This window comes from Eptatretus burgeri, chromosome 2 (assembly GCF_056783735.1).
Source record: "Eptatretus burgeri isolate ZD-2024b chromosome 2, Ebu_testis_v1, whole genome shotgun sequence".
Lineage (NCBI taxonomy): Eukaryota > Metazoa > Chordata > Myxini > Myxiniformes > Myxinidae > Eptatretus > Eptatretus burgeri.
Window position 1 is genome coordinate 141392614 of NC_140962.1, and position 24169 is coordinate 141416782.

Consider the following 24169-nt stretch of genomic DNA (forward strand, 5'->3'; position numbering starts at 1 on the left):
ACAGGTCAAGTAAAAAAAGTGTAATGCTCAGAGACTATATTATCGGTTAATGCACGTTAACATGGCAAGTGAGGAATACATTTCACCAAGGAACAAACAATAATGGTAGAAGGAGCCTGAAAGAAATAAAAGATAAGACAAGTAGGTGAGAAATGAACCATTGTGGGGGTACCCAGGTGGTCCTGAAGTGGGAATGATTGCATGGTCTCTATCTGTGTTATCTCCATTGAAAATCTTCCTTCAAAGTAAAAACCAACAACCAAATCTGATCTGAAACACAACCAAATCCATGACTGAGGTTCTGATAATCGAGGGTGACCGATCAAATTCCTTGGTGATATACTGTTGATCACAGTTTGAAACCACAACCCACCTTTGAAAACAGCTTGCTCTGTGAGACGAGGCAACATCTGGGGTGTGTTCTATTAGCAAGCGGATTGCTATCCCTTTCCAAGCCAGCTGTTCCATATGAACCGCTTCGCAAACAGCTCCCCTTGTCGCTTGGCAAACTGAGCAAGTGATTGAAACGAGAAGGGCTTCGTTATGTTCGCAAAAATGAAACGTGCATTTCATTCTTTTATTGTTACTTCGACCTTTCATCCTAATTCTTCAAGAACTACAAACATGCAAAACCCCTCCACACATTGCACAGTGGTAGATCCATTTGGATATGCTTGGCAGGGGGCTCTCCTCCCTCGAAATCCTAATCTATTAAAAAAATTTTTTTTTATCTCCCTCTTCCTTGTTTTTTTCCCCTAAAAATTATTTAGGAAAAATAAAAATTATTGTTATTATTTATTTTCCTAAAAAGATTATCTTCCTTTATTCACAGACACACCCTTGGTCTGTGCAATCATGAAAATACTTTATCATGCTTTATGTGAACACAACTGCAGCTCAAGCAGTCAGGATATTGAAAAACTTAAAAATTACAATTTTCTTTGTATATTGTTACGGATCCGGGGTGGCGGGATTCTCACCCGACTCTTGGCGCCACCCTCACCACCGCCGTCTCTGGGGTTTATAATGCCGGCCGGCTCAGCACAGGCCTCGGGTCACGCGTCTTCAATCGCGATACCAACGTAATCCTTCTACCTTACCAGTTGGGGAAATAGAACCCCCGGTTACAGACTGGTTGTGTCAGATGCCGAGCGTTTTCTGCCAGTCTGTAACCATTTTGGTTTCATATTTTCATCAATGATCTCTCGGACTCTCTGGAAAATCCTCTATTTCTCTTTGCCGACGACTCCACCCTCTGCCGTACCATCTGTCATCCCTCAGACCGGCAAGCAGCAGCTTCTTCGCTCACTGCAGATCTGGATAAAATCACAAACTGGTCCAACACGTGGAACATATCTTTCAATCCAGACAAATCTCACACTCTCACTGTCTCTTCGAAAGGACCGTTTAGAACCCCCCCCCCATCCACTTTCTCAACAATCCTCTGGAAGAAGTCTTTTCTTTCAAGCTTCTAGGTCTCACTATCTGCCATGACCTTTCCTGGGAAAGTCACATTTCCAAACTCGCCTCAAAAGCCAGTCGCCGACTGGGAATCCTCCGTCGTGCTAAGTCCTTCCTCGGCCCTCTTGAGCTCCTGACCACTTACAAAGCTTTTGTCCGTAGCCTGATGGAGTACTGCTCTCCCCTCTGGGCTGGTGCTCCTGCCTCCCACCTTTCTCAGCTTCACGCTGTCGAAACCAGGGCATTTAAGATCATCGGCATCTCCCGCAATGAAGCTGAGTCTTTGGGCCTCTCACTCAATCACCGCAGGTTGGTCGGTGGTCTTTCTGTCTTCTACCGACTCCTCTCCAGCCTTTCCCCCCCTGCTCTCTCTGCGATTTGTCCCCACCACATTTCCACAGGGCGCTCAAGGTCCGCCAACAACCCCCTTGTGGTAAAACTACCAAAATCACGAATCGCTGCTCATCTTCACTCTTTCATTCCTCTTTTTTCCCGCCTTTGGAATAAACTTCCTCACTCTATTCTTTCCCATTCTTCCCTCCAGGCTTTCAAAACAGCTGTTCACCACCACCTCTTATCTTCCCCCATCCAAATCCTCGATCTTTTCTACCTCCGATAATCCACCCAAGCCCACTTCCTTCATTTCTCCTGCTTTCCTCCCTGAAAGTCCCTGAAATGTCCATCTTCTCTTCGCCATGTTCCCCGTCCCATCCCCATCCCTCTCCCTTCCACAGTTCACCTAATGTGTCTGTTCCCCACTGTTTTGTCCCTTCCACTCCCGCCCCTCTTGTCTCATGCCTCCTTGCTGTGAGTTGTGTGTTAGCTCTCATACGAGCCTCGACCAAGGTATACAAATATATATATATATATATATATATATATATATATATATATATATATATATATATATATATATATATATATATATATGCCAATCGAACGGATCGGTCCTCGACGCGACACAAATTAATCCATAGCGGCAACTTCATATGAACCAACCAGATTTATTGGGGAACATCGGGGAATACGACACAAGCAAAACATTCACGACAATGCTTTTATTAACAATCTTTAACCCATTCTTAACGAGGGAACTACGGACTACAGGTTTTGAGGGGGTCCCTACCAAGATATGCCTTAAACAACATGCAAACAAGACAGACAGACAGACAGCATGCATGCAAGACAGAGTACTTGGTGATGTCTCATGGACGAGAGGAAAGTGTCAAAAGCACGAATGTCGCTCGCAACAAGCGGGTGTCCACGGATTCAAGCCCCCAGCTCGAACGCGCCGCGTGGCAAGATGGCGCCGCCGTACTCTTTCTTTTCCACACTGCACGAGGTCTCCACGCGCTCTGACCCCGCGTAAGATCGACAATGGGCCTCAGCTGATCCCTCTCAAGGTACAGCATACAAATCCAGGCCTGGCCTGTGCACCAGACAAGGCCCAAATCGAGGTGCCGGGCTCCGGCAAGCGGATCGGCAAACGTGTCGAGCTGTGAGGTGAGCAAGGACCGTCAGAGGCTCCGTCGTTTCCTCTCTTGCTTTCCCGCCTCGAAGCCCGACTTCTCAACTCCGTCCTCTCAGTTTCTTTCTCTGTAGAATCACCTTTTCTTTCCTCAAAGAATCACCTTTTCTTTCCTCCTCTTTCCTTTCCGCCTCTCAAAGCCAGCTGCCGTCTCTCTCACTGCAGAATCAACTCCTCATAAGAGTCGATCGCCGACTTGACGTGCAGGCAGCCTCTCCCACTGCCTAAAAAGGCAGACTCGATGTGCAGGCAGCCTCTCTTTCGTTCGCTCGCTTCGAAACACAAGCACGCCTCGAGAGCGACTGTTCGCCCCAAACTGAACCCCTTTTCTTTCCAGTTTCTCTTTCGTTCGGTTGCTTCGACCCCGAGCACGCCTCTCTCAGCGAAGCCGATAAACTCCTCCCCGAAGCTTCACTTCCTCTTTTTGGCCACACCCTCTCTCCGACTGGGCGGGGCCTCGTCCGGGATGGGAAAGGAAGAAGAGGGAGCTCTCATTCCACCACCACCGCACTAACAATAAAACAGCCTCTTACACCTCCCGACACACATGTAACGTCCATTTTACCAACCAACCTAGCTAAACATGCATTTAATGGGGGATCTGAGCTAATCCTATATTTAGTAGTCCAATAAGGGCCATTTCCATAACAATATCTTATTTTATACATGATCGGAGGCTCGTCGTGGAGTGTGCGCGCGCGCGCGCACACACACACACACACACACACACACACACACACACACACACACACACACACACACACACACACACACACACACACACACACTTCCAATACAGCTGTGGAATAATAAACTGGCACCAATCAGAAATCAATGTTGGATATTGAAAAAACAAGAAATCTCCTAACCATCCACAAAATGTTCTACAAAAGCAGTGCATCCTGAGAATGTACCTGCTGAGACGAGAGGGAGGAGAGGTCTGATGGAACTCAACCAGGTGCACAGAGCGACGAGTGTCGGACTGGTTGAGAATGTGAAATACTCAACAGACTCTCGGATTCAATTTGTAAACAAACATGAACACAACAAACCTGAAAAAGTATATCCAAAAAAACAACAACAAATATACACTAACAACTGGGACAATGACAAAAGAGGAGGAAAATAGAAAAAATAATTGGACCAAGTTGGGATCGACAAATAAGGCTCATTGGAATGGCTAAGAAGAGATTGGCTCAACTGGGACGGAGAATGAATAATAAATGCCCATGATCAAGTACACAACACCAATTGATTTGGAAAGATGGTGGGACTAAGCTGGACTGACAAGTGTCGGTTCTGCAAGACAGAAACAGAAAGTACGAGTCACCTGCTTACGGGATGCAAAACACTATCAGAACAACTCTACACACAACGGCACAACAAAGTGATTCATTGGCGTATCTGCAAAAATCCCAGTTCCAGAAAATTCAAGAAAAAAACACGACCCAAGGGCAATCACTGAAAATACGGACGTCATCCTCACATACGACCTGATGATCCCATCGAGTGTGAACATCGAAAACAAAGCCTTGCAAGCGGACATCGTTCTCAGGAACAAAAAGGAAAAGACAGCATTGCTGATTGAGATATCAGTACCTGGTGATTTAGGCTTAAATAATGCAGAAATAAAAAAATGACCAAATACCAGGATCTCAAAAATGAGACCAAGAGATCTGGGAAGCCGAAGAGCATCAAAATTGCACCAGTGATAATTGTAGCAACGGGAATAATAAAGAAGAACCTCACTGGAATTTAGAAAAACATTCCCGGGAATATTACCACAAACGAACTACAATTGGAGGCAGTCCGTGGTTCGGTGACGATCCTCAAAGGAGCCCTTGGAACAAAACTCTGAGAACAACAAAGTTGAACAGCTTAGTCCATGAACTGTGATCTTTCACCAAAGTGGAGGTGGATACTTTGAGTCCTGGGAGGACTTCGTTCCATCTCTTCAAGCCCACAAATGGAGATAACAACCAACGATGCACTCACGTTAGCTGGAGAACCAAGCCGGGGGTAGCAGCTTTGATTGGGCAGAGGGCCACGCCCGGAGTTGTGCCGATCGACATTCGTTTGAAGTGGCCTGACGACCTGTCCTTTGCCTTGCGGCTTGTTGGATCTTGCCAACTCTATCCCATCAAGGTAGGATGAGACCGAGAAAGAAGAGACCGAGACCGAGCGCACCCTGGAGGACATACGGGAGGTCACACGGATAGTCGCCACTTCAAGGACGGATGGGGAAATGGAGCATGGATAATGAGACAGCTTGGTCCATCGTGTTTACTTGCTGGGGTGAATATGGATGCTTCAGGAGCAGGGTTCTGTACAAACTTACACGTACACGATTGTGATTTATACACATACTCGCGGGGTATGCTTACACATTGTAAGCAATAACGAACCGTGCTTCCCCATTGTCTTGGGTCGCTCACCTGCAATTTTTCATTTATTTATTTTCTTTTTTCATTTATTTATATTTTAATTTATGGATGCTTTCCAATGGTTCTGTGATTTCTCCCAGTGTAGCGGCTTCGAGTTCCATCGGCACACAAAATTTCAGCTTTCTACGTCACCCGGAAGGTTCTGAACTTTAATCAGTGAATCAGTGGTTAGTATGAGCTTTATATACTACAGTTGAAGAGTAAATATATTGTCACGGGCCGGGGTTTGAGGTTCGCCACGAGGGGAAGGGCTCGAGTTTCTCCCGAACACCTGGTCCTGAGGCCACTGAGCACAGATAACTCCACGCTCCCGCGGGTTGATAAGAAACTACAAACGTCGATTGGTACCGCCAATCCTGGCAGGGTGTCACTACTTCGCCTGGTTTCCTTACCTTTAGACGAGGATATCGAAAGGGGAGGGGGGGGGGGGAGATGTGCCCTCGATGCGTACTTGGCTGATCTTACCTGATCAGGTGCAGCGGAGCTGCCAAGTTCACACCGGCTACTGTGTTGAGCTAATTGGTGGGGTATAACTTCCCGACTGATGCGATGTACGGACTGCACAAGACCAATGGAGGAAAAGACTTGATGAACTGGGTACATTCACAACACTATACTTATTTTAATATTAAAGCAGTTTATTATTAAAGGGGCGAGGAAAGGGATCTTATTAGAACGGAGCAAGCATATATGATTATGCATGTATATGTGACCAAAATGTCTTCTTCTTCTTGATATTTACTTCAACAAATTACACCAGTAAACATTTGTGACCAACCAAACCTCAAAAACACACTTGTGACTTACCTGTATTCATCATTGCTAATTTATTTGTTACTTTGACTTGATTAATCGAGATCAAGATGTGGGCAAAATAAAATATATGATGTAAAAACCCGGCCGTAAGTCCAAGGGAAGCGGAATGTTGGGGGCACGTCTGCTCTGTATGGCTGGCAGTTCAACTTTCCCCTCCAGGTTTTGATATTGTGTTGACCTTCCCTTCCAGCTCTAACTCATAATTTAAAACCAGAGGGGGAGCACTCGGTAGAGTGCAAAATCTCCGCCGCCATTACTGCTGGGTCACTTAAGTGAACCTGATATCCTATTCATTGTAGGTCAAAACGGATTCAGACTCTACTGAACCACGATTGAATAAACTAAACTAGATCGACGCGCATGTAGAAATGGCAAAAAAATATAATCAAAATTTTTTTGAAAAAAAAGGTGCAAAATTTGTATTTTTTTCTCTAACAAATTTTTTTGGGGGGTTGGAAATCACTTAAAACATGTAGAAATGCAAAAACAAAAATTCAAATATTTTTTCAAAATAGCTGCCATAGCGGCCATATTGGACTTTGGGCCAAGTCCAAAATCAAATGGCATGATCATTAGACCATACGTAATCCCCCCACCAAGTTTAGTCGAAATCCGTCCAGGAGTTTTTCCGTAATATTGTTCACAAACAAACAAACAGACAGGGGTGAAAACAGTAACCTCCGTCCATCTTCGATGGCGGAGGTTAATAAATATAAATTTGTGCTCAGTTCCTTTTTCTTTATACGTGTTGGGTTCTGGGTGGAGACATGAATTTACATGTGTATATTTGTATACAGCCAGTGGAGACATGAATATCGCTGCCAAGGTAAGTGAATCTCCGTGACCTCAACGTCCTCACCACAAACAGGTACAGACAAGATAGCAACATCCAAGATGTCATTCAAAGCCTGGATCTTAGTTTTGACCCAGGAAACCCGTAATCACAACAGCTACGAATCCCCATTCAGCACCTCAAGGCCCCCAAAAGGATATCTCGAGTCTCCGCAAAGATGACTGCATCGTCTGAAAAATCAAGGTCAGAGATCTTGACGTTCCCAAACGATGCACCGCAGCTTGATCTCTCCAACATCCTCCCCCGAATCCAGTCCATGCAACCACTGAAAAGTATGGGGGCCATTACACACCCCTGAAAAATTCCAGTAACAATTCGAAATAAGTCAGAGATGGTATCACCACATCTCACAGCACTCTCAGAACCAATGTCGTTCAGACATCAGATTGATCAGTTTTGGTGGAATCCCCTGAAGACCAAGAATCCTCCAAAGGACATCCCGATTCATTGATTCGAACGCTTTGCAGAGATCAACATAGACTGCAAGCAGCCTCTGCCGAAACTCTCGTCTGCGTTCGATGAGGACCCGAAGAGCAAGGATACGGAAAATCATTGACTCTTTGGTGTAAAACCTGACTGCTGTGGACGCTGATGCTCAAGCAGATGGTGGCGAACTCTTTCCAGAATTATCTGAGCAAAGACCTTGCCCGGCACTGAGAGCAGCGTCACCCCTCGGTAGTTGTTGCAGTCTTGGCGATCACCCTTCCCTTTCCAGAGAGGGACAACAAGGCCCCTCTTCCAGTCAGTTGGGATGATGCCTGTGTTCCAGGCAGAGCACAGAACTGCATGCAATGACACGATTGCAGTACTTACATCAGCCGTGAGAAGTTCAGCATGGATGCCACAGATCCCAGGAGCTTTTCCCTATTTTAACCGGTTCACCGCAGACTGTGTTTCCACAAATAAAGGTGGGTCACAGTTGATTTGAGGGTCAGCAATCGGGATAGTAACATACTCCCAGAATACCCGCCCAACAGGTGATCTTGCTCCAAGCATGCAATGTATTCTTGTAGTGCTTACCTTTATTTGGGTGGTGTATGAGTAACTAACATCTCTGTGTAGGCAAAAAAACACAACCCGGGTTACATGCATGATGCAAAAACATGCCTACTGCTTATAATTCAAAACACCTCACTGCATTGGAAAATGTAGGGACAGAAATACTGTCCTATAAATGGTGATTTGTAGTACCTTCCCCCACCTGGAGGCGGCGCTACACGATACACATTTACATAGAGAATTTGCGTTCCCCCCTCACCCTCACAAGACCACCGGCAAAAATAGAAACACCCTTATAGATTAATCGGGGTCGTGCTGATCCTATTTCGGAATTCTGGATGTAATTGGCTTAGAACTGCAAGAGAAGTAGTGCGACAACCAAACATCAGTCCAAACGCAAACAGACACACAATTATAGTGAGGATTATATACACACATCAACAGAGGTGGATACTTTGAGACCGGTAGACCGGCGCGATAATTTGAGTCTGTTCCATCTCCTGAAATTCACCCACATGTGGAGATCTCATTCAACAACAGCAACTTGTACACCCACACTCTTACACACACGAAGGTGGATACTCTGACACTTGAGAGGGCTCCTTTCCACCTTCTGAAACCCGCATATGGAGATAACAACTAACGACACACACACGGAAATACAGACAAACATACAAAACACAACACAAGACTGTTAGACAAGACAATCACAGCCACTGAGCTTGGGGGGGGGGGGGGGAGGAAGTGCCCTCACTTCCTGAGATACGTTGGGGAACTCGCGACGTCACAGCAATGGTGCCTCCTTTCTCACCGCACTCAGTGGAGTACTTCCTGAGGTGTCAGATTCAAAACGACACGACTGTTTGCATACTTTTTGGCATAGCATCGCTCCATCATTTTACATTTAAAAAATGTTTTTGATATTATTATTGTAATAATTACAAACAAGCTGTTTTGGGTCTGGATCATGTGTTTGGTTCATCAATGCTGACAATGAGTTTCATGAGTGCTGTTGCATGTGAAATCCTCCGCAGACGATTAGTAGGTAACTTGTATGTTTGTAAATTATATATTGGGAGAATTTTTTGAGGATTCGTATTGTATTAAACTTATGGAGTATCAATGCCATCCTGACATCTGAAGTCCTACCATCTCCCTGATTAAAAACTGATGTGGAAATTGAAGAGAGAGAACTGACGGGTCCACGTTAAATGGGAACAAAACGATTACAAAGTTTTATTCCTGAATCATCAAAACCATGTCCAATGGAAAATTATATCAAAAAAAACAACAAGAAAAAGAGCAACCAGAGATGGTGGACCCTCACCAGGACTCGTTTTGTGTGGTGCTTATGTACTGTAGTTTTGTGTGGTGTATTTTGTGTTGTGTTTACTGGTGTGTTACATAATAAACTAGAAGGGGAGCACTCGGGAGAGTGCAAAACCTCCGCCGCCAATACTGCTGGGTCACTCAAGTGAACCTTATATCTTATTCATTAAATATGATGTCAACAGTGCTGAGAGTTATAGTTCTTTTCTCCAACATTTTTTTTGGTGGAGGGGGGGGGGGGTTGGAAATCAATAAAAACATGTAGAAATGTAAAAAAAAAGAAATCGAATTTTTGTTGAAAAAAAAGTTGAAAAAAATTTTTTTTTCTCTTACAATTTTTGGGGGGGTTGGAAATCCCTTAAAACATGTAGAAATGCAAAAAAAAAAATTTTTTTCTCAATTTTTTTTTGGGGGGGTTGGAAATCACTTAAAACATGTAGAAATGAAAAAAAAAATTTCTCTAAATTTTTTGGGGGGGTTGGAAATCACTTAAAACATGCAGAAATGCAAAAAAAAAAATTTTTTTGGGGGGGGGTTGGAAATCACTTAAAACACGTAGAAATGCAAAAAAAAATTTCTCTAACAATTCTAACAATTCTAGTTCTAGAAAAAAAGAAATCGAAATTTTGTTGAAAAATTGCAAAAAAAAAATTTTCTCTACCAATTTTCTTTTTTGGGGGTGGGGGGTTGGAAATCACTTAAAACATGTAGAAATGCAAAAAAAAAATTCTCTAACAATTTTTTTTTGGGGGGGGGGGGGTTGGAAATTAATTAAAACATGTAGAAATGCAAAAAAAAAATTTTTTTTTCTCTAACAATTTTTTTTCTCTAACACTTTTTTTTCGAACCAAGTCCAAAATCTAATGGCATGATCCTTGGACCATACCTAACCCCCCCCTCCCCACCAAGTTTCGTCGAAATCCGTCGAGGAGTTTTTCCATAATACTGTTCACAAAGAAACAAACAGAAAGGGGTGAAAACAGTAACCTCCATCCATCTTCGAAGATGGCGGAGATTAATAAGAGACATAATTCGAACTGCTGCTTTTTACTGCTGGCAGTGATGACCGGGAACCAAAATGTCCCGCTTTGCTGGAACCCCGCTTTCATTGGACATCTTACCACCCATGACGTTTTTTTATATTCATTAAATTGAAATTAGAATGGGGTTAAAATATATCCAATTCAAATCATATGGAAAACCAAATAGGTACAGTCCTACATTGGAGTAATCAGAAGGAACCCAAACAAGGAAAAAGCAAAGATGAAGTTATCAGGAGGAACCTGGATGGGATTCACATGTCAGCTACTGCTCCTCTACCCTCAAACACATTCAGGCACAGCCAAGTGAGCCTTATTAAAAAAAATAAAAACAAAAGGCAAAAAGAACGCAGATCAAAAAATTAAATAATTCCGGCTGCCGATCAAGTTGAAATTTAAAACATGTATTCCCCATCACGACTATATCATAACTGTGAAGTTTCACGTCGATCGATTAAGCGGTTCCAGAAAAAAAAAACATTATTTAATTTTTTACAATCCAATATAGCTGCCAAAGCATGTAACCTATCAATTATTCCTTCAGAAACTTGGACACCCAAGGCTTGGGGAACATTTGTGTTAAGGTTCCCCTCGATCTGTCCAACTGCTCCGGAGAATTGTTTTGTTATAGGTTTTATGGTAAATCCAATATGGCTGCCAAACCATACGACTTATGATGTCATAATTATCATTAAAACATTCTGCATGAGCAGTCGCACCAGTGGTGAAAATTTCGTCTCAATCCGACAAGCGGTTCTGGAGTAAAACACCAAAGTTCATTGCAGACAGACAAATGAAAAAATACTCATAGAGAGTGACACAGAATGGCCTCCAATGCATCATTGGTTCAGGGCACAGCTTCGCCACGGATGCAGTGCCCCCTATTACCAATATACCGGTGCTCATTTCACCAACCTCAGAAGGATGACAGGCTGAGTCAACCCTCTGGTGCTAATTCAATGGGAGGCCATTAACTCAGGATCTCGAGGATCCCAAACCACCACCCTAACCACAAAGCCAACAACAGGCTACCACCTTTCAATGGTGAAGAATCAGTTAAAAATTAAATAACTTTCGTATCTGAATCCGGATTCGGATCTTCACCAGAATTAAGCATTGCTGTCCATGGCCGGTCACCAACACACAAAAACAATTTCAGGACGATTGCTTCAAAACTGTGGCCAAAAATCGTGTGACAGACAGACAGACAAACGTAACAGACAAACATACTTGGCAATTTTTTTTTTTCAAGTTACAAACAAACTGACCCAAATGCAATACCCTCTCCTTCGGCGAGGATAATAATGAAAAAAACGTCATGGGTCAGGGTCAGGTGTCCAATCGAAGCAGGGCATCTTGGTACCCAGTCATCACTGCCAGCAGTTATAAAGTTGCAGTTCGAGTGAAGTCTCATTTATCACATAACACACCAGAACACAAACACCACAACAAAAACCACCGCACAAGACAAGCCTGGCGAGGTAAGCAATTGGCTCACTCTGGTTTTTAGGGATGCCGTAAAGTGCACAAACAATAAGCACAAATTACTAATATATAACGTGTGTTAAGTAAGGTGGTGTAAAAGACGGTGCATCAACCGTAAAAGGTGGTGTAAAAGACGGTGCATAAAAGACGGTGGTGTAAAAGGCGGTACTCCTCTGAAAAAAATATAAAAATCTACGAACTGTAAAACCTTTTATTTTATTCAAATTGAATTTTATACCCTGAACAAAGTAGAACACAAATTGCCTTCTTGTCACCTCCGAAAACCACCAGTTTCGTGGTACTTCGACAAAATATTGCGCCATCTTGCATGATCTCGACCAATCAAATTTGCCACTCGCAGTCTGGACGTTGGGAAATATTGAGATTCAAACAAAATGGCGGCTTGTCGGAAACGAAAAACAAGAGTTTGAAAACACTCTTCCCATGTCTTTTTTTTTCCTCATGACTGCATGGGGTAAGATGTTCTATGAACCCTCTAGTTAAATTTGGGTTTTTAATGCTGTGTGGGATGATTTAAACGTATAAAGCAGGAATCGTTTGTCCGACATTGGGCGGTGTAACAGCTGGTTATTCAGAAAAAGTGTTGAGACGTAATCAACGTTCATCTATCTATAATTCCAGCAATGTGTGTGTGTGTGTGTGTGTGTGTGTGTGTGTGTGTGTGTGTGTGTGTGTGTGTGTGTGTGTGTGTGTGTGTGTGACCCCTGTTTCTCGACAACCTCTGGTCCGATCTAATTGAAACTTGCCAGGTATATTGCTGGGGACCTGAGGATGTGCCTTTTCAAGGTTTGATATTAATCGGACAAGTGGTTCCCAAGTTATGGCCATTTATTTACCAACCAATGACAGGACACGTTGCTGCGTAGGCGTGGCCGATGGGGAAGAGAACCTCAGCCGCGTTCCCCATTACGGGTTACAACGTACGGGCTTCTGGAGAGTGATGACTTCGTGTATTCTAATAATTTCTCGATTTGTTATGCGCATTTATAGATAAACACAATGCCGCAAGTTATGATCGTTTTCATATCAGATGGTGCATAAATTTCGGTAACATCAGAGTGAGCTGGTATGCTCCGAACCAGGAAGTAAATTTTAAACACGAGATAACTTACGATCGGAAATAAGCAAGTGGGAGACAAAATTTAAACAACAGGTGTTTTTTTGGTACCTTTTAGATGTTTTTTTATTGCTGTTTTGGTACTTTTTCCCCCCCAGAAAATGGTGTCACACTGCAGAGAAAGTAGTTAATTGTACATCTATCTATAATTCCAGCAATCTCTGTGTGTGTGTGTGTGTGTCCAGTCGTCGTTTACGAAAGCAAAGGAACGGCCTGTGTGGTTGTTTGAAAAAAAAAATTTTGTATGTACGTTTTTTTTGCCCCTTCCTCTTCTCTTTTCTTTGTGTTTTTCCTTGCGATAACATTTCAAAAAGGCAAAATACGTTGGCGCTAATTGAATAATTGCCCATTAAAACTAAATTGCGAATAATCGTAACTGCGATATGCGAACTTCCGGGCCACGCACGTACGGGCACGCGAGAGCGAAGGAACGGCCTGTGTGTTGTTTCTGGCTCGCAGTTTGAAAGTTTTTTTTTTTGCACGTTTGGCCACGCACGTACGGGCACGTACTAGGTGTTTAAATAATCACCGATAATGGTTGTGATCGGAAAAAAAGCATGACATTGGTTTCTGAAGTCCGTAACGAACCTGCAGGAACGAACTCTCCGATTCGTGACGAATCCGCAGGAAAGAACTCTCCGATGCATGCCGAATCCGCTGTAAGGAACTCACCGATAGTATTTTATTTGGTTCATTTGTGTCGTGTGTGAACAGACGTCCCGAAGAGCCTTTTTTGTTTGGATGTGGAACGGACGGTCAAGAGTCAAGACATGGAAGGATCTGTTGAAATAGTCCGAATCAAAATCGAGGACGCGAACTCTTTCGATTCTGAAGCGGAAGCAATAGACCCAGAGAATGGTCAGTTATCGCTCGCGATGGTTTATCAATTGTGAGGCATTCCTTGGAGACCGTTACCCACGTGTTCTCTGGCTGGATCTGACGAGAGTGCAGTGGTTTTCCTCGTGAGAACTTTTGGAACGATTGATGACTTTGGACATTTTAAAATAGGGTTTGGATTTGGGGTTTAATTGTCTTCTGTTTTCCACGATCCTTGACAAACGTTTGGGCTTGGGGTGTCTTACAGTGTCCCTCATGGGACGGCTTGGGGTGTCTTACAGTGTCCCTCATGGGACGGCTTGGGTTGTCTTACAGTGTCCCTCATGGGACGGCTTGGGGTGTCTTACAGTGTCCCTCATGGGACGGCTTGGGGTGTCTTACAGTGTCCCTCATGGGACGGCTTGGGGTGTCTTACAGTGTCCCTCATGGGACGGCTTGGGGTGTCTTACGGTGTCCCTCATGGGACGGCTTGGGGTGTCTTACGGTGTCCCTCATGGGATGGCTTGGGGCGTCTTGCAGTGCCCCTCATGGGATGGTTTGGGGTGTCTTACGGTGTCCCTCATGGGATGGCTTTAGGTGTCTTGTAGTGTCCCTCATGGGATGGCTTGGGATGTCTTGCAGTGCCCCTCATGGGATGGTTTGGGGTGTCTTACGGTGTCCCTCATGGGATGGCTTTAGGTGTCTTGTAGTGTCCCTCATGGGATGGCTTGGGATGTCTTGCAGTGTCCCTCATGGGATGGCTTGGGGTGTCTTGCAGTGTCCCTCATGGGATGGCTTTGGGTGTCTTGCAGTGTCCCTCATTGGATGGATTGGGGTGTCTTGCAGTCTCCCTCATGGGCTGGATTGGGGTGTCTTGCAGTGTCCCTCATGGGATGGCTTGGGGTGTCTTGCAGTGTCCCTCATGGGATGGCTTGGGGTGTCTTGCAGTGTCCCTCATGGGATGGCTTGGTGTCTTGCAGTGTCCCTCATGGGATGGCTTGGGGTGTCTTGCAGTGTCCCTCATGGGATGGCTTGGGGTGTCTTGTGTTCCTCATGGGATGGCTTGCGGTGTCCATCATGGGAAGGGTCAGCTATTGTGTGCCCCTGTGCCTGCTATTTGCATCATTTTCTGGGGTTGTTTGTGCTACTGATGCAGTGCCCCTGTTACCAGTACACTGGTACTCATTTCGCCAACCTCGGAAGGATTATAGATCAGTCAACCCCACCTGGTGTTAGTTCAATGGCCGACAGGAGCACAAACTGCAGATCTTAAGCCAGCCACCTTAACTGTTAAGCCAACACCAGAGAGAAAAAAAATTACTTCCTAGTTCGGAGCATACCAGCACTCTGATGTTCCCGAAATTTATACACCGTCTAATATGAAAACGATCATAACTTGGGCCATTATGTTTATCTACAAATGCGCATAAGAAATCGAGAAATTATTAGAATACAAGAAGTCGTCACTCTCCGGAAGCCCGTACGTTGTAACCCGTAATGGGGAACGTGGCTGTGCTTCCCTTCACCATCGGCCACGCCCACACAACAACGTGTCTTGGCCATTTATTTACCAACCAATGGCATAACTTGGGAAGCACTTGTCCGATTAATATCAAACCTTGAAAAGGCACATCCTCAGGTCCCCAGCAATATACCTGGCAAGTTTCAATTAGATCGGACCAGAGGTTGTCGAGAAACAGCGGTCACACACACACACAGACACACACACAGAGATTGCTGGAATTATCGATAGATATCTTATAGTTTCCATGCTCGGCGACCCATCGCCGCCTACCTGCTTGTTTTCCTGTTTGTCTGGGCGATATCTCAGCCATCCTCTGAGCTAGCTCGGGAGCTGAAATCTGGAGACAATCGTGAACAAGTGCTTTGGCAAAAGTGGTATTTAAATGTTTTTTTTTTTGTGGATGAATCAATTAGTTGAGTAATTCTTGAATTATTATCGATTTATTAATTACTTATTTTCTTTCCCATTTGGGCAAGATCTCAGGCACCTTTTGAGCTGATATTTGGACACGTTGGTGACCAAGTGATTTGGCCACAAAGGGTATTTTGATTTATTTATTGATTGATTAATTTATCGATTAATTATTCTTTCTTTTTTTGGGGGGGGGGTGGGGGTTATTTAATTTTCAAAAAGTTACAGGTTTGGATGAAACGGTGGTGGTTTCGTTATGCTATTAGCCAATTGATTTTGAAATTAATTATTTTATGATTATTATTTATTTGTTTAAATGACACAATTTATCAATTGTTGTAAACCGTTACCTCCCAATTCCGTCTCCATGTGCTGCATAGCGGCATCGTCCTGGCAATGTCGCACACTGGAGGATATGTTATTTATTTATTTATATTTGGCATTTGGGGTGGGGGGGTGCAATGTACTTTGTACCTCCACTTGTTTCATTCAGTTTTTATATCTTATTTTTCAGAGTCATTGGGAAACATGAAAACTGAGCCTGAATTATTGGAGTCTTCTGGTGTAAAAGGTACAAAATGAGGAAATGGTGCTATTTTTCTTTCTCTGGAATATTGAGGCTTGTGCAAAAGTGAAGTGATTGTTGGAACTGTGGCAGCGGGGCAACAGCTAGCCATTGTAAGCCATCGAATAATGAACAGGAAGAGGAGAGAAAACGCAGCAACCTGCAAGTAAGAGGGTTTTTATATAGACAATGTCGAGGCTCGTATGAGAGCTAACACACAGAACGTCTAACAAGGGGAGCAGGAAACAAGAGGGACAGGAGAGGGAAGCACAAAACAGTGGGGAAGAGACACATGAGATCTGTGGAAGGGAGAGGGATGGGGTGGAATACACAGGGTAAACAAGATGGACACTACAGGGACTTTTAGGAAGGAAAGCAGGAAATATTAAGGAGGTGGGTTTGGAGTGGATTAACGGGGGTAGAAAAGATCACGGTTTTGGATGGGTGAAGATAAGAGATGGTGGTGAACAGCTGTTTTGAAGACCTGGAGGGGAAGAGTGGGATTGAAGAGTGTGAGGGAGTTTGTTCCAAAGGTGGGGGAAAAAGGAATGAAAGAGTGAAGGTGAGCAGTGATTCTTGATTTTGGTAACTTCACCAGAAGGGGGTTGCTGGTGGACTTTGAGCACCCTGCGGAAATGTAGGCTGAACAGCTAGCAGGAAGAGCGGGGGTGGGGGGGGAGGGGGCACAAGTCCAGATAGAGGAGATGGGAGAAAACAGAAAGACCAATCTGCCTGTGGTGAGAAAGTGAGAGACCCAAAGACTGTGTCTCATCACATAGGAGATACGAATGATCCTAAATGCCTTGGTTTCCACGGGGTGAAGCCGAGAACGGTAAGTGGCGGGAGCACCAGCCCAGAGGGGAGAGCACTACTCCATCAGGCTGCGGACGAAAGCTTTGTACGTGGTCAGGAGCTCAGATGTGCCAAGGAAGGATTTTTCATGATGGAGGATTCCCAGTTGGTGACTGGCTTTGGAGGCCAGGTTGGAAATTTGGCTTTCCCAGGAATGATCACAGCAGATAGTGAGGCACAAAAGTTTGAATGAAAGGACGTCAAGAGGATTGTTGAGAAAGTAGATTGGGGAGGGGCGGGGGGGGCAGGGCGGGTTCCAGACGGTCCTTTCGGAGAGACATCATGAGAGTGTGAGATTTGTCAGGATTGAAAGACCTGTTCCAAGTGTTGGACCAGTTTGTGATTTTATCCAGATCTACAAAGAGCGAAGAAGCTGCTGCTTGCCGATATGCGGGACGACAGATGGCCCGACAAAGGATGGAGTCATCAGCAAAGAGATTAGGACGATTTTCCAGAGAGTCGGAGAGATCATTGATGAAAACCAGAAAAAGAACAGGGCCCAGAACACTGCCTTGAGGAACTCCAGCCTGGACAGGAAGAGGGGATGAAATAACTCCATTTAAGGCCACACATTGACTGCAACAGGAGAGGAAGTCTGCGAGCCATGAGAGGAGATGACGTTGGATACCATAGGAAGAGAGTTTGGTGAGCAGGGCAGGGTGCCAGACCGTATCAAAAGCACGTCATATGTCGAGGGAGATGGCTCTGATTTTATGTCTGGCATTGAGGATCTCCACCTATTTTTGGGAGAGCAGAAGCAGCACATCCATCCAAATTGATGATCGGAAATCAAGCCATTGGAGAAGAGGAAGGATTTAATGTCTGAAGTAATGATGGATTCCATAATGTTGCTGATGATTTGGAGAAGGCTGATTGGTCTGTAGTTGCAGGGATCTGTTTTTGCACATTTTTGTACAGAGCGGTAATGTTTGCTGATTACCAAGCAGATGGCAGATCACCTTGAGCAAATAATATAATAAAAATGACCGTTTTTACAGCCATTTTTCCCTGCTGTGCAGGGGTTAGACTTTTTCTTGAGGCAATGTTTTATGGCCGGATGCCCTTCCTGACGCCAACCCTGGTCGCCTCTTACGACACACAGGGATGTGGTATACCTATTCTAACCGGGGCATACACAGGGACCAGTACACTGGTACTCACTTCGCCGACCTCAGATGGATGACAGGCTGAGTCAACCCCCTGGTGTTAATTCAGCAGCCAACGGGGCTTGAACTCAGGACCCTGGGATCCCAAGCCGCCACCCTAACCACTAAGCTAACACCAGGCTTGCCTTGAGCAAATGAGAGGGTGAATATAACAGAGATTGGGTGAGCAAGAGCAAAGGAGCAGGACACGTGGTCTGATGACGTCTGGATCGGTTGCAGAATCAGTCGAGGTTTGACTCCACCTTGTCAGGAGGAAAGGACACAGAGTCCAGGAATAGCTGGGTGTTACTGGGTAAGGTGGGTACAGAAAGCGATGGGTTTGAGACACAAGATTTAAAAGCAAACAGGGAGTTTAGGCAATCAACCTTTCCACGTGTGGTGTCAGGTGTTGGCCATTTGAGGTAAGGGAGGAGATTGAGGGGGGCACATACACCAGAAACAGATTTAATTAGATGCCACCAGGATTTGGAGGAGGGAGACATGTTTGAGAGTTCAGACTTGAGATTAGAAAGATGTTGTTTTCTGGCTCTCCTGAGGCTAGACACACACTTGTTCCGAGCTTTGTGGAAGTAATTGAGATTGCCTTGAATTGGATTTGCCTTCCATGAGGCAATGTCAAGTTGTTTCAGGACAGCTGCCTTGTCACAAGCTTCAGTGAACCATGGGCAGGAGGATGTGCATTACAACTGAAGACGAGGGGGGATAAATCTGTGGATGTGATGGAGCAAATTTCTTTGAAAGAATTCCCAGGATTAGTTGATATTGGAGATTATTTATTTATTTATTTATTTATTTATTTCTCCACCTGTGGGACCAACTTCCACATCCTCTTCAATCTCATTCTTCCCTCCAGGTATTCAGGACAGCTGTTGACCACCATCTCAGATCATCCCCAATCCAAAACAATGATAATTTCTTTCCTTGTTAACCCCACCCAAATGCCCCCTTCTCCCAAATTTCCAGTTTTCCCTCCTTAGTTTCTCCTCCTGTATCCTCCCTCTTGTCCACCCGATGCATCCTCTACTGCCCCCATTCCTTCCCACACCTATTGTTTGTCCAAGTCTTCCTCCATCTTGGCCTTCAACTCTGCTCTTGGTATTTTCCTCCCTTCCTCTCTCTAATGTTCCTTTTGTGTTGTTTTTCATCCTAATCTGTTCAGTGTGTTCGCTTTTCCACTAGCTTTAACTATGCATACAAAAATACAACCTTTGATTAAAAATAAAATTTCAGAGCAAAATTAATAAATAAGACCTTAATTACGAGCATAATTTTATTCTCGAATACAGTTTTGCAGTAAGCACAATAAAAAATACTTTTAGATCGGTGGCTCACTGCCAAAAACGTTCCTTTGTCAGAATTCATTGCTGTTTCAGAAATCCATATTTTTGTGATTATTGCAATTTTCATCTTAATGTGAACATTGAGTCTGTTTATTACGAACCGGATTTATCAACACGAGGACGAGTTTTTGATTGGCGTTAAACATCCCACAGTATTCTTCACGAAAAATAGGAAAGTTATCACTGGCATCCAAAACAAATTCCGAATTCTTGCCATAACTCACAAGGGGTATTGGATCAGTGGCACAGCCACACCTCCCCTTCCCCTTCCCCCTCTACCCCCAACCATTGAATCGACTTGTAGCCTTGTACTGCACAGGAAAGAATAAGATAGACGTGAGGAAAAGAAAATAGTGGTGTGTTGAAAGCTTGGATTTTGGAAGTTTAACTGGAAGAAAACATTCATCCTGGAATTGCTGGGGAGGGTCAGTAGGATATGAGAGCAGAGGGTGCTAGGCGAGATGAGAGGTGGAAAAGAACAGAGGCCACCGACTTGCCTGCGGTGTGAGAGCAATGCCTTTATAATTGCAGCAACCTAAGTTGATCATCCTCTTAGAATGCTGTAATGCGTTTTTATTTCTTTTTCCTTTCTGCAGTGAAACATTTCCTTAATTTTATGAAGGTTAGGAAGAAAATGTCATCGTAATTGCACCTCTGCTGCCTTTACACTTAACGTGTTATTTATTGGGTCGCCGGAATAGGTGACCCTTATTGTCAGTAATTCTGTCTGTTTGTTTGGATGTTTGTTCGTTTGTCATCAGCATTATTGGTAGTAAAGGTGGGCGTATTTTGACCAAACTCGGGTGGTAGGTACATCTTATGACCTAGTACTTTGGAAATTGTGATGGTTGCTAGGGACGCTTTGGTTCCCTAGCAACAACCGAAAAACCTTCAAAATCTGCACCGTTCACGCGAAATCAATTCCGAAAGCCATTATCCCACGTAGGGTTATGAAATTTAGCACGAATGACCTACAGGTGATGCTCTATCAAATGTATTCCGGTTTTTGTGAAATATGGAATACTTTTCCCGCAGCGCCCCTTTCAATTAGGGTATGCGTGAAAATTGGCGAAAATTGAAGGCCCCCTCGCGACCAGGTGAGTGCATTGATACGAATGAAACTTTGCAGGTTCATGGTACTCAATGAGTACTACAACTTTGCCTCAGGACATATTGACCGATATTGCTTAAGCCGCTGTCACACCTTGACGATTTAGCCAGCGTATGCCGATTTATGAAAAATTTGTCTAAAACGCTGGCACACGTCGAATACGTGATGGGTACGTTTTGTATACGTTAAGACCACGCTGAAAAACACTGCCATAAGTCGTAGTACGCTGGCTTTAAACGTTGTACTTTTGGGTTGTCCTCAAATTTTTGCATGCTTGAAATTTTATGACGTATGCTGGCGTATTACTCGCACGTTCCGCTACGCTGGCCATAAGTTGTAGGCATGTTGTACGATCGTTGACACACGTCGACACATGTTACTTGTAAGTTACTCATAAGTAGAAACACGCCGAGGTAATGTTTTGCAGACCCGAAACTTATTTCTAACCTATGAGTAACGTTTTGTAAGCATGCTACACGAACGTTGTTCACACTTCGCAACACGTTACTTGAAAAGACGTAGACGTATTTGACGTCTTCAGGACGACAACAGAACTTAATGAACCCGTTTCTAACTTACAGATACAGTATAATGGCGTATTGGCAGCGATTTAGGGGAATTGGTATATAAAAAGGGGCTTCGCAGGAGGAACCCGTCTTTTTTTTTTTTTTAGACTTCGTGGTGAGTACATGTCCATGTCATTCCGAGAGATGGAGGATACGGCAAGGCTGAGACGACAATACCTACCTATTCTCGAACATCAACATGACCTCATCGAGTTGACACTGCACCAGTTGCGTGCCAATAGAGCCGGGAGAAGAAGACGTGAACGGAAGAGAAGGAACTGGTGAGACCATGGATCGGGAGGCGATGCCATTACGGCATATCTGACCAGCTCATGGTGGAACTCCGGAACGAGGACCATGCATCCTTCGTCAACTTCCTGCGAATGCCCCCAGCGATGTTCGACGAGCTGCGAGCCAGAGTGGGTCCAAGGATAACCAAGCATTATTATTAAATCATTTCAATAGTCCAGTGGGAGCGATTTAACTCGTTCAATGGAAACGATTTCAATTGCCGAGCACCAGCGTCCAAAAACAATAGGCGAGTTACAGCCATTTATTAAAAGTGAAGTTGCAGCCTATGAATAGAAAACCTCACGTAATCGTCTACGATACGCTGCCACGCTATGCATACTTTAGACTATCGTTGGGCATAGGTTGTGGACGCCTAAAACACGCTAATCAATCGTTGGTATAACTTATGTATAAGTTATTGAAGCGTTCTGTGTTTATTACTAGTACATTATGCATTTCTCCAAGTCGTTTTGAATACTTTTAAAACTGAAACAAAAAAATAGTTCATCGTGGGAATGACAAAAAAAATTAGCCGAAAAGAACATCGAACAATGGTGCAATGTCTCCTATTCGTGGACGCAACGAGGATCCATCATCACCCACACCCTCCCCATCACACTCACCTACTACAACTGACACGGACATACTACTACTACTACTACTACTACTACTACTACTACTACTACTACTACTACTACTACTGATACTATTGACATCTACTCAACATGGAATCTGGAACACTGACGGGTTCCGCTTGTGAAGCCCATTTGTATATACCAATTCCCCTAAACGCTGCCAATACGCCATTATACGGTAGATGTAAGTTAGAAACACGTTCAGTAAGTTCTGTGGTCGTCCGGAAGATGTCAATCAAATTCGTCTACATACGACAATGTGCGTTTGAGATACGTTACACATAGGTTCAAAGCACGCTACTCATAGGTTCAAAGCACGCTACTCATAGGTTCAAAGAACGTTACTCATTGGTTAAAAATTAAGTTTCGGGTATGCTAAACATTACCTCGACGTGTTTCGACGTATGAGTAACTTACAAGTAGCGTGTGTCCGACGTGTGTCAACGATCGTGGAGCGTGCAGAGAACTTATGCCAGTGTATGTGGAACTTGTGAGCCGTACGTCGTAAAATTTTCAGCATGCTTGAAATTTCACGACGTACTAGACGTACCACGGAATATGACAGCGTACTTCCTCGTTTTTCAGTGTGCTCCTAACGTATACACAACTTACCCATAATGTATTCGACGTGTGCCAGCTTGGTTCGGCAAATTTTTCATAGGACGGCATACGCTGGCTAAATCGTCAAGGTGTGACTGCGATGTTGACACTTCCAATTTTCAGGCGGTTATGATTTAAATCGGTGTGTGGCAGCCTTTTAACAGGCTACGCCACGAGTTCGTCGGCGATACGTGCAGCGCGCTATGCCTAAGTTAAACTATCGTTGGGCATAGGTTGTGAACGCCGACAACAGGCTAAGCATTCGTTGGTTATCTAAAGTTATCTATAACACAATGAAACGTTCTTTGCCCGTTACTAATGTGTTATGCATCCGACCAACACGTTATGAATACGACCAAAACTTAAAAAACAAACTCAAAACTTCAGCGTACGCCAACGTTTTACATACATTTTTATATGTTGCCATTGCTGGCTAAAACGTCAAGGTGTGACAGCGCCTTTAGGTCAGGAGTCAAAGGTCAATTCGTGCAAAAATCGATAATATGCGAGAGCTGGAGGTGCCTTCGCGCCAAATGCTACTCCTCCTAGGGTTATGGTCGGATGGTCATGAAAATTCACACTAATCGTCTGGAATACATTGTGCACAAACGATCGAGCCGGATTTTCGATATAGATCCTTGTTCACCCACAGCACCCCCTCGAACTTTGGGGATTTCCGATTTCAAACCGTATTTTTCGTACTTTTCATTCAAATGGATACCGAGTAGTCATCAGTAGATGGAACTCGATGAGATTTGATATGCATAATAATCTTAAGGTGATTCCCTATCCGCTATATGACATTCATTTTGCTCTGTATCTTATAGTTTCCATGCTCGGCGACCCATCGCCGCCTTCCGGCTTGTTTATTTATTTATTTATTTATTTGATCACGTGTTGAAGGCTGTGGTTGAACTTAAATTCTGAACGTTTTGAATGTTAAAGCATTCTTCACATTGACCGTGGGAAAGTTACCTTCTCAATCGACTTACCCAAGCTTTTTGTACTCTTTACCCTGCGCATGTGAAGCGAAAACTGGGGTTAGGCATTTGGATCATGTCTGTCTTGTCAGTTTATGATCGAGGAACAATTTATTGAAGTTGGGTGTTATATTTTGAACATGAATATGAAGACTATTGTTTTGTTTGAGCGCACTTTGGCTCTGAATTCGGCCCGATTCATGCATGGCAAGGAGGAG

General features: G+C 44.1%; 1 protein-coding gene across 1 annotated transcript in view; it reads right to left on the reverse strand.

Annotated features, from left to right (window-relative positions):
- Positions 1 to 13779, reverse strand: part of LOC147033356 (uncharacterized) — a 26404-nt gene extending 12625 nt beyond the window's left edge. The window contains exons 1-3 of the mRNA XM_085854842.1: positions 13682 to 13779; positions 8856 to 8932; positions 374 to 509 (exon numbers count right to left, since the gene is read on the reverse strand). Coding sequence (XP_085710968.1) covers positions 374 to 509; positions 8856 to 8932; positions 13682 to 13740 — 272 coding nt within the window. The 5' untranslated portion in view covers positions 13741 to 13779. The remainder of the gene's footprint in view (positions 1 to 373; positions 510 to 8855; positions 8933 to 13681) is intronic.
- Between the last annotated feature and the right edge of the window lie 10390 nt (positions 13780 to 24169).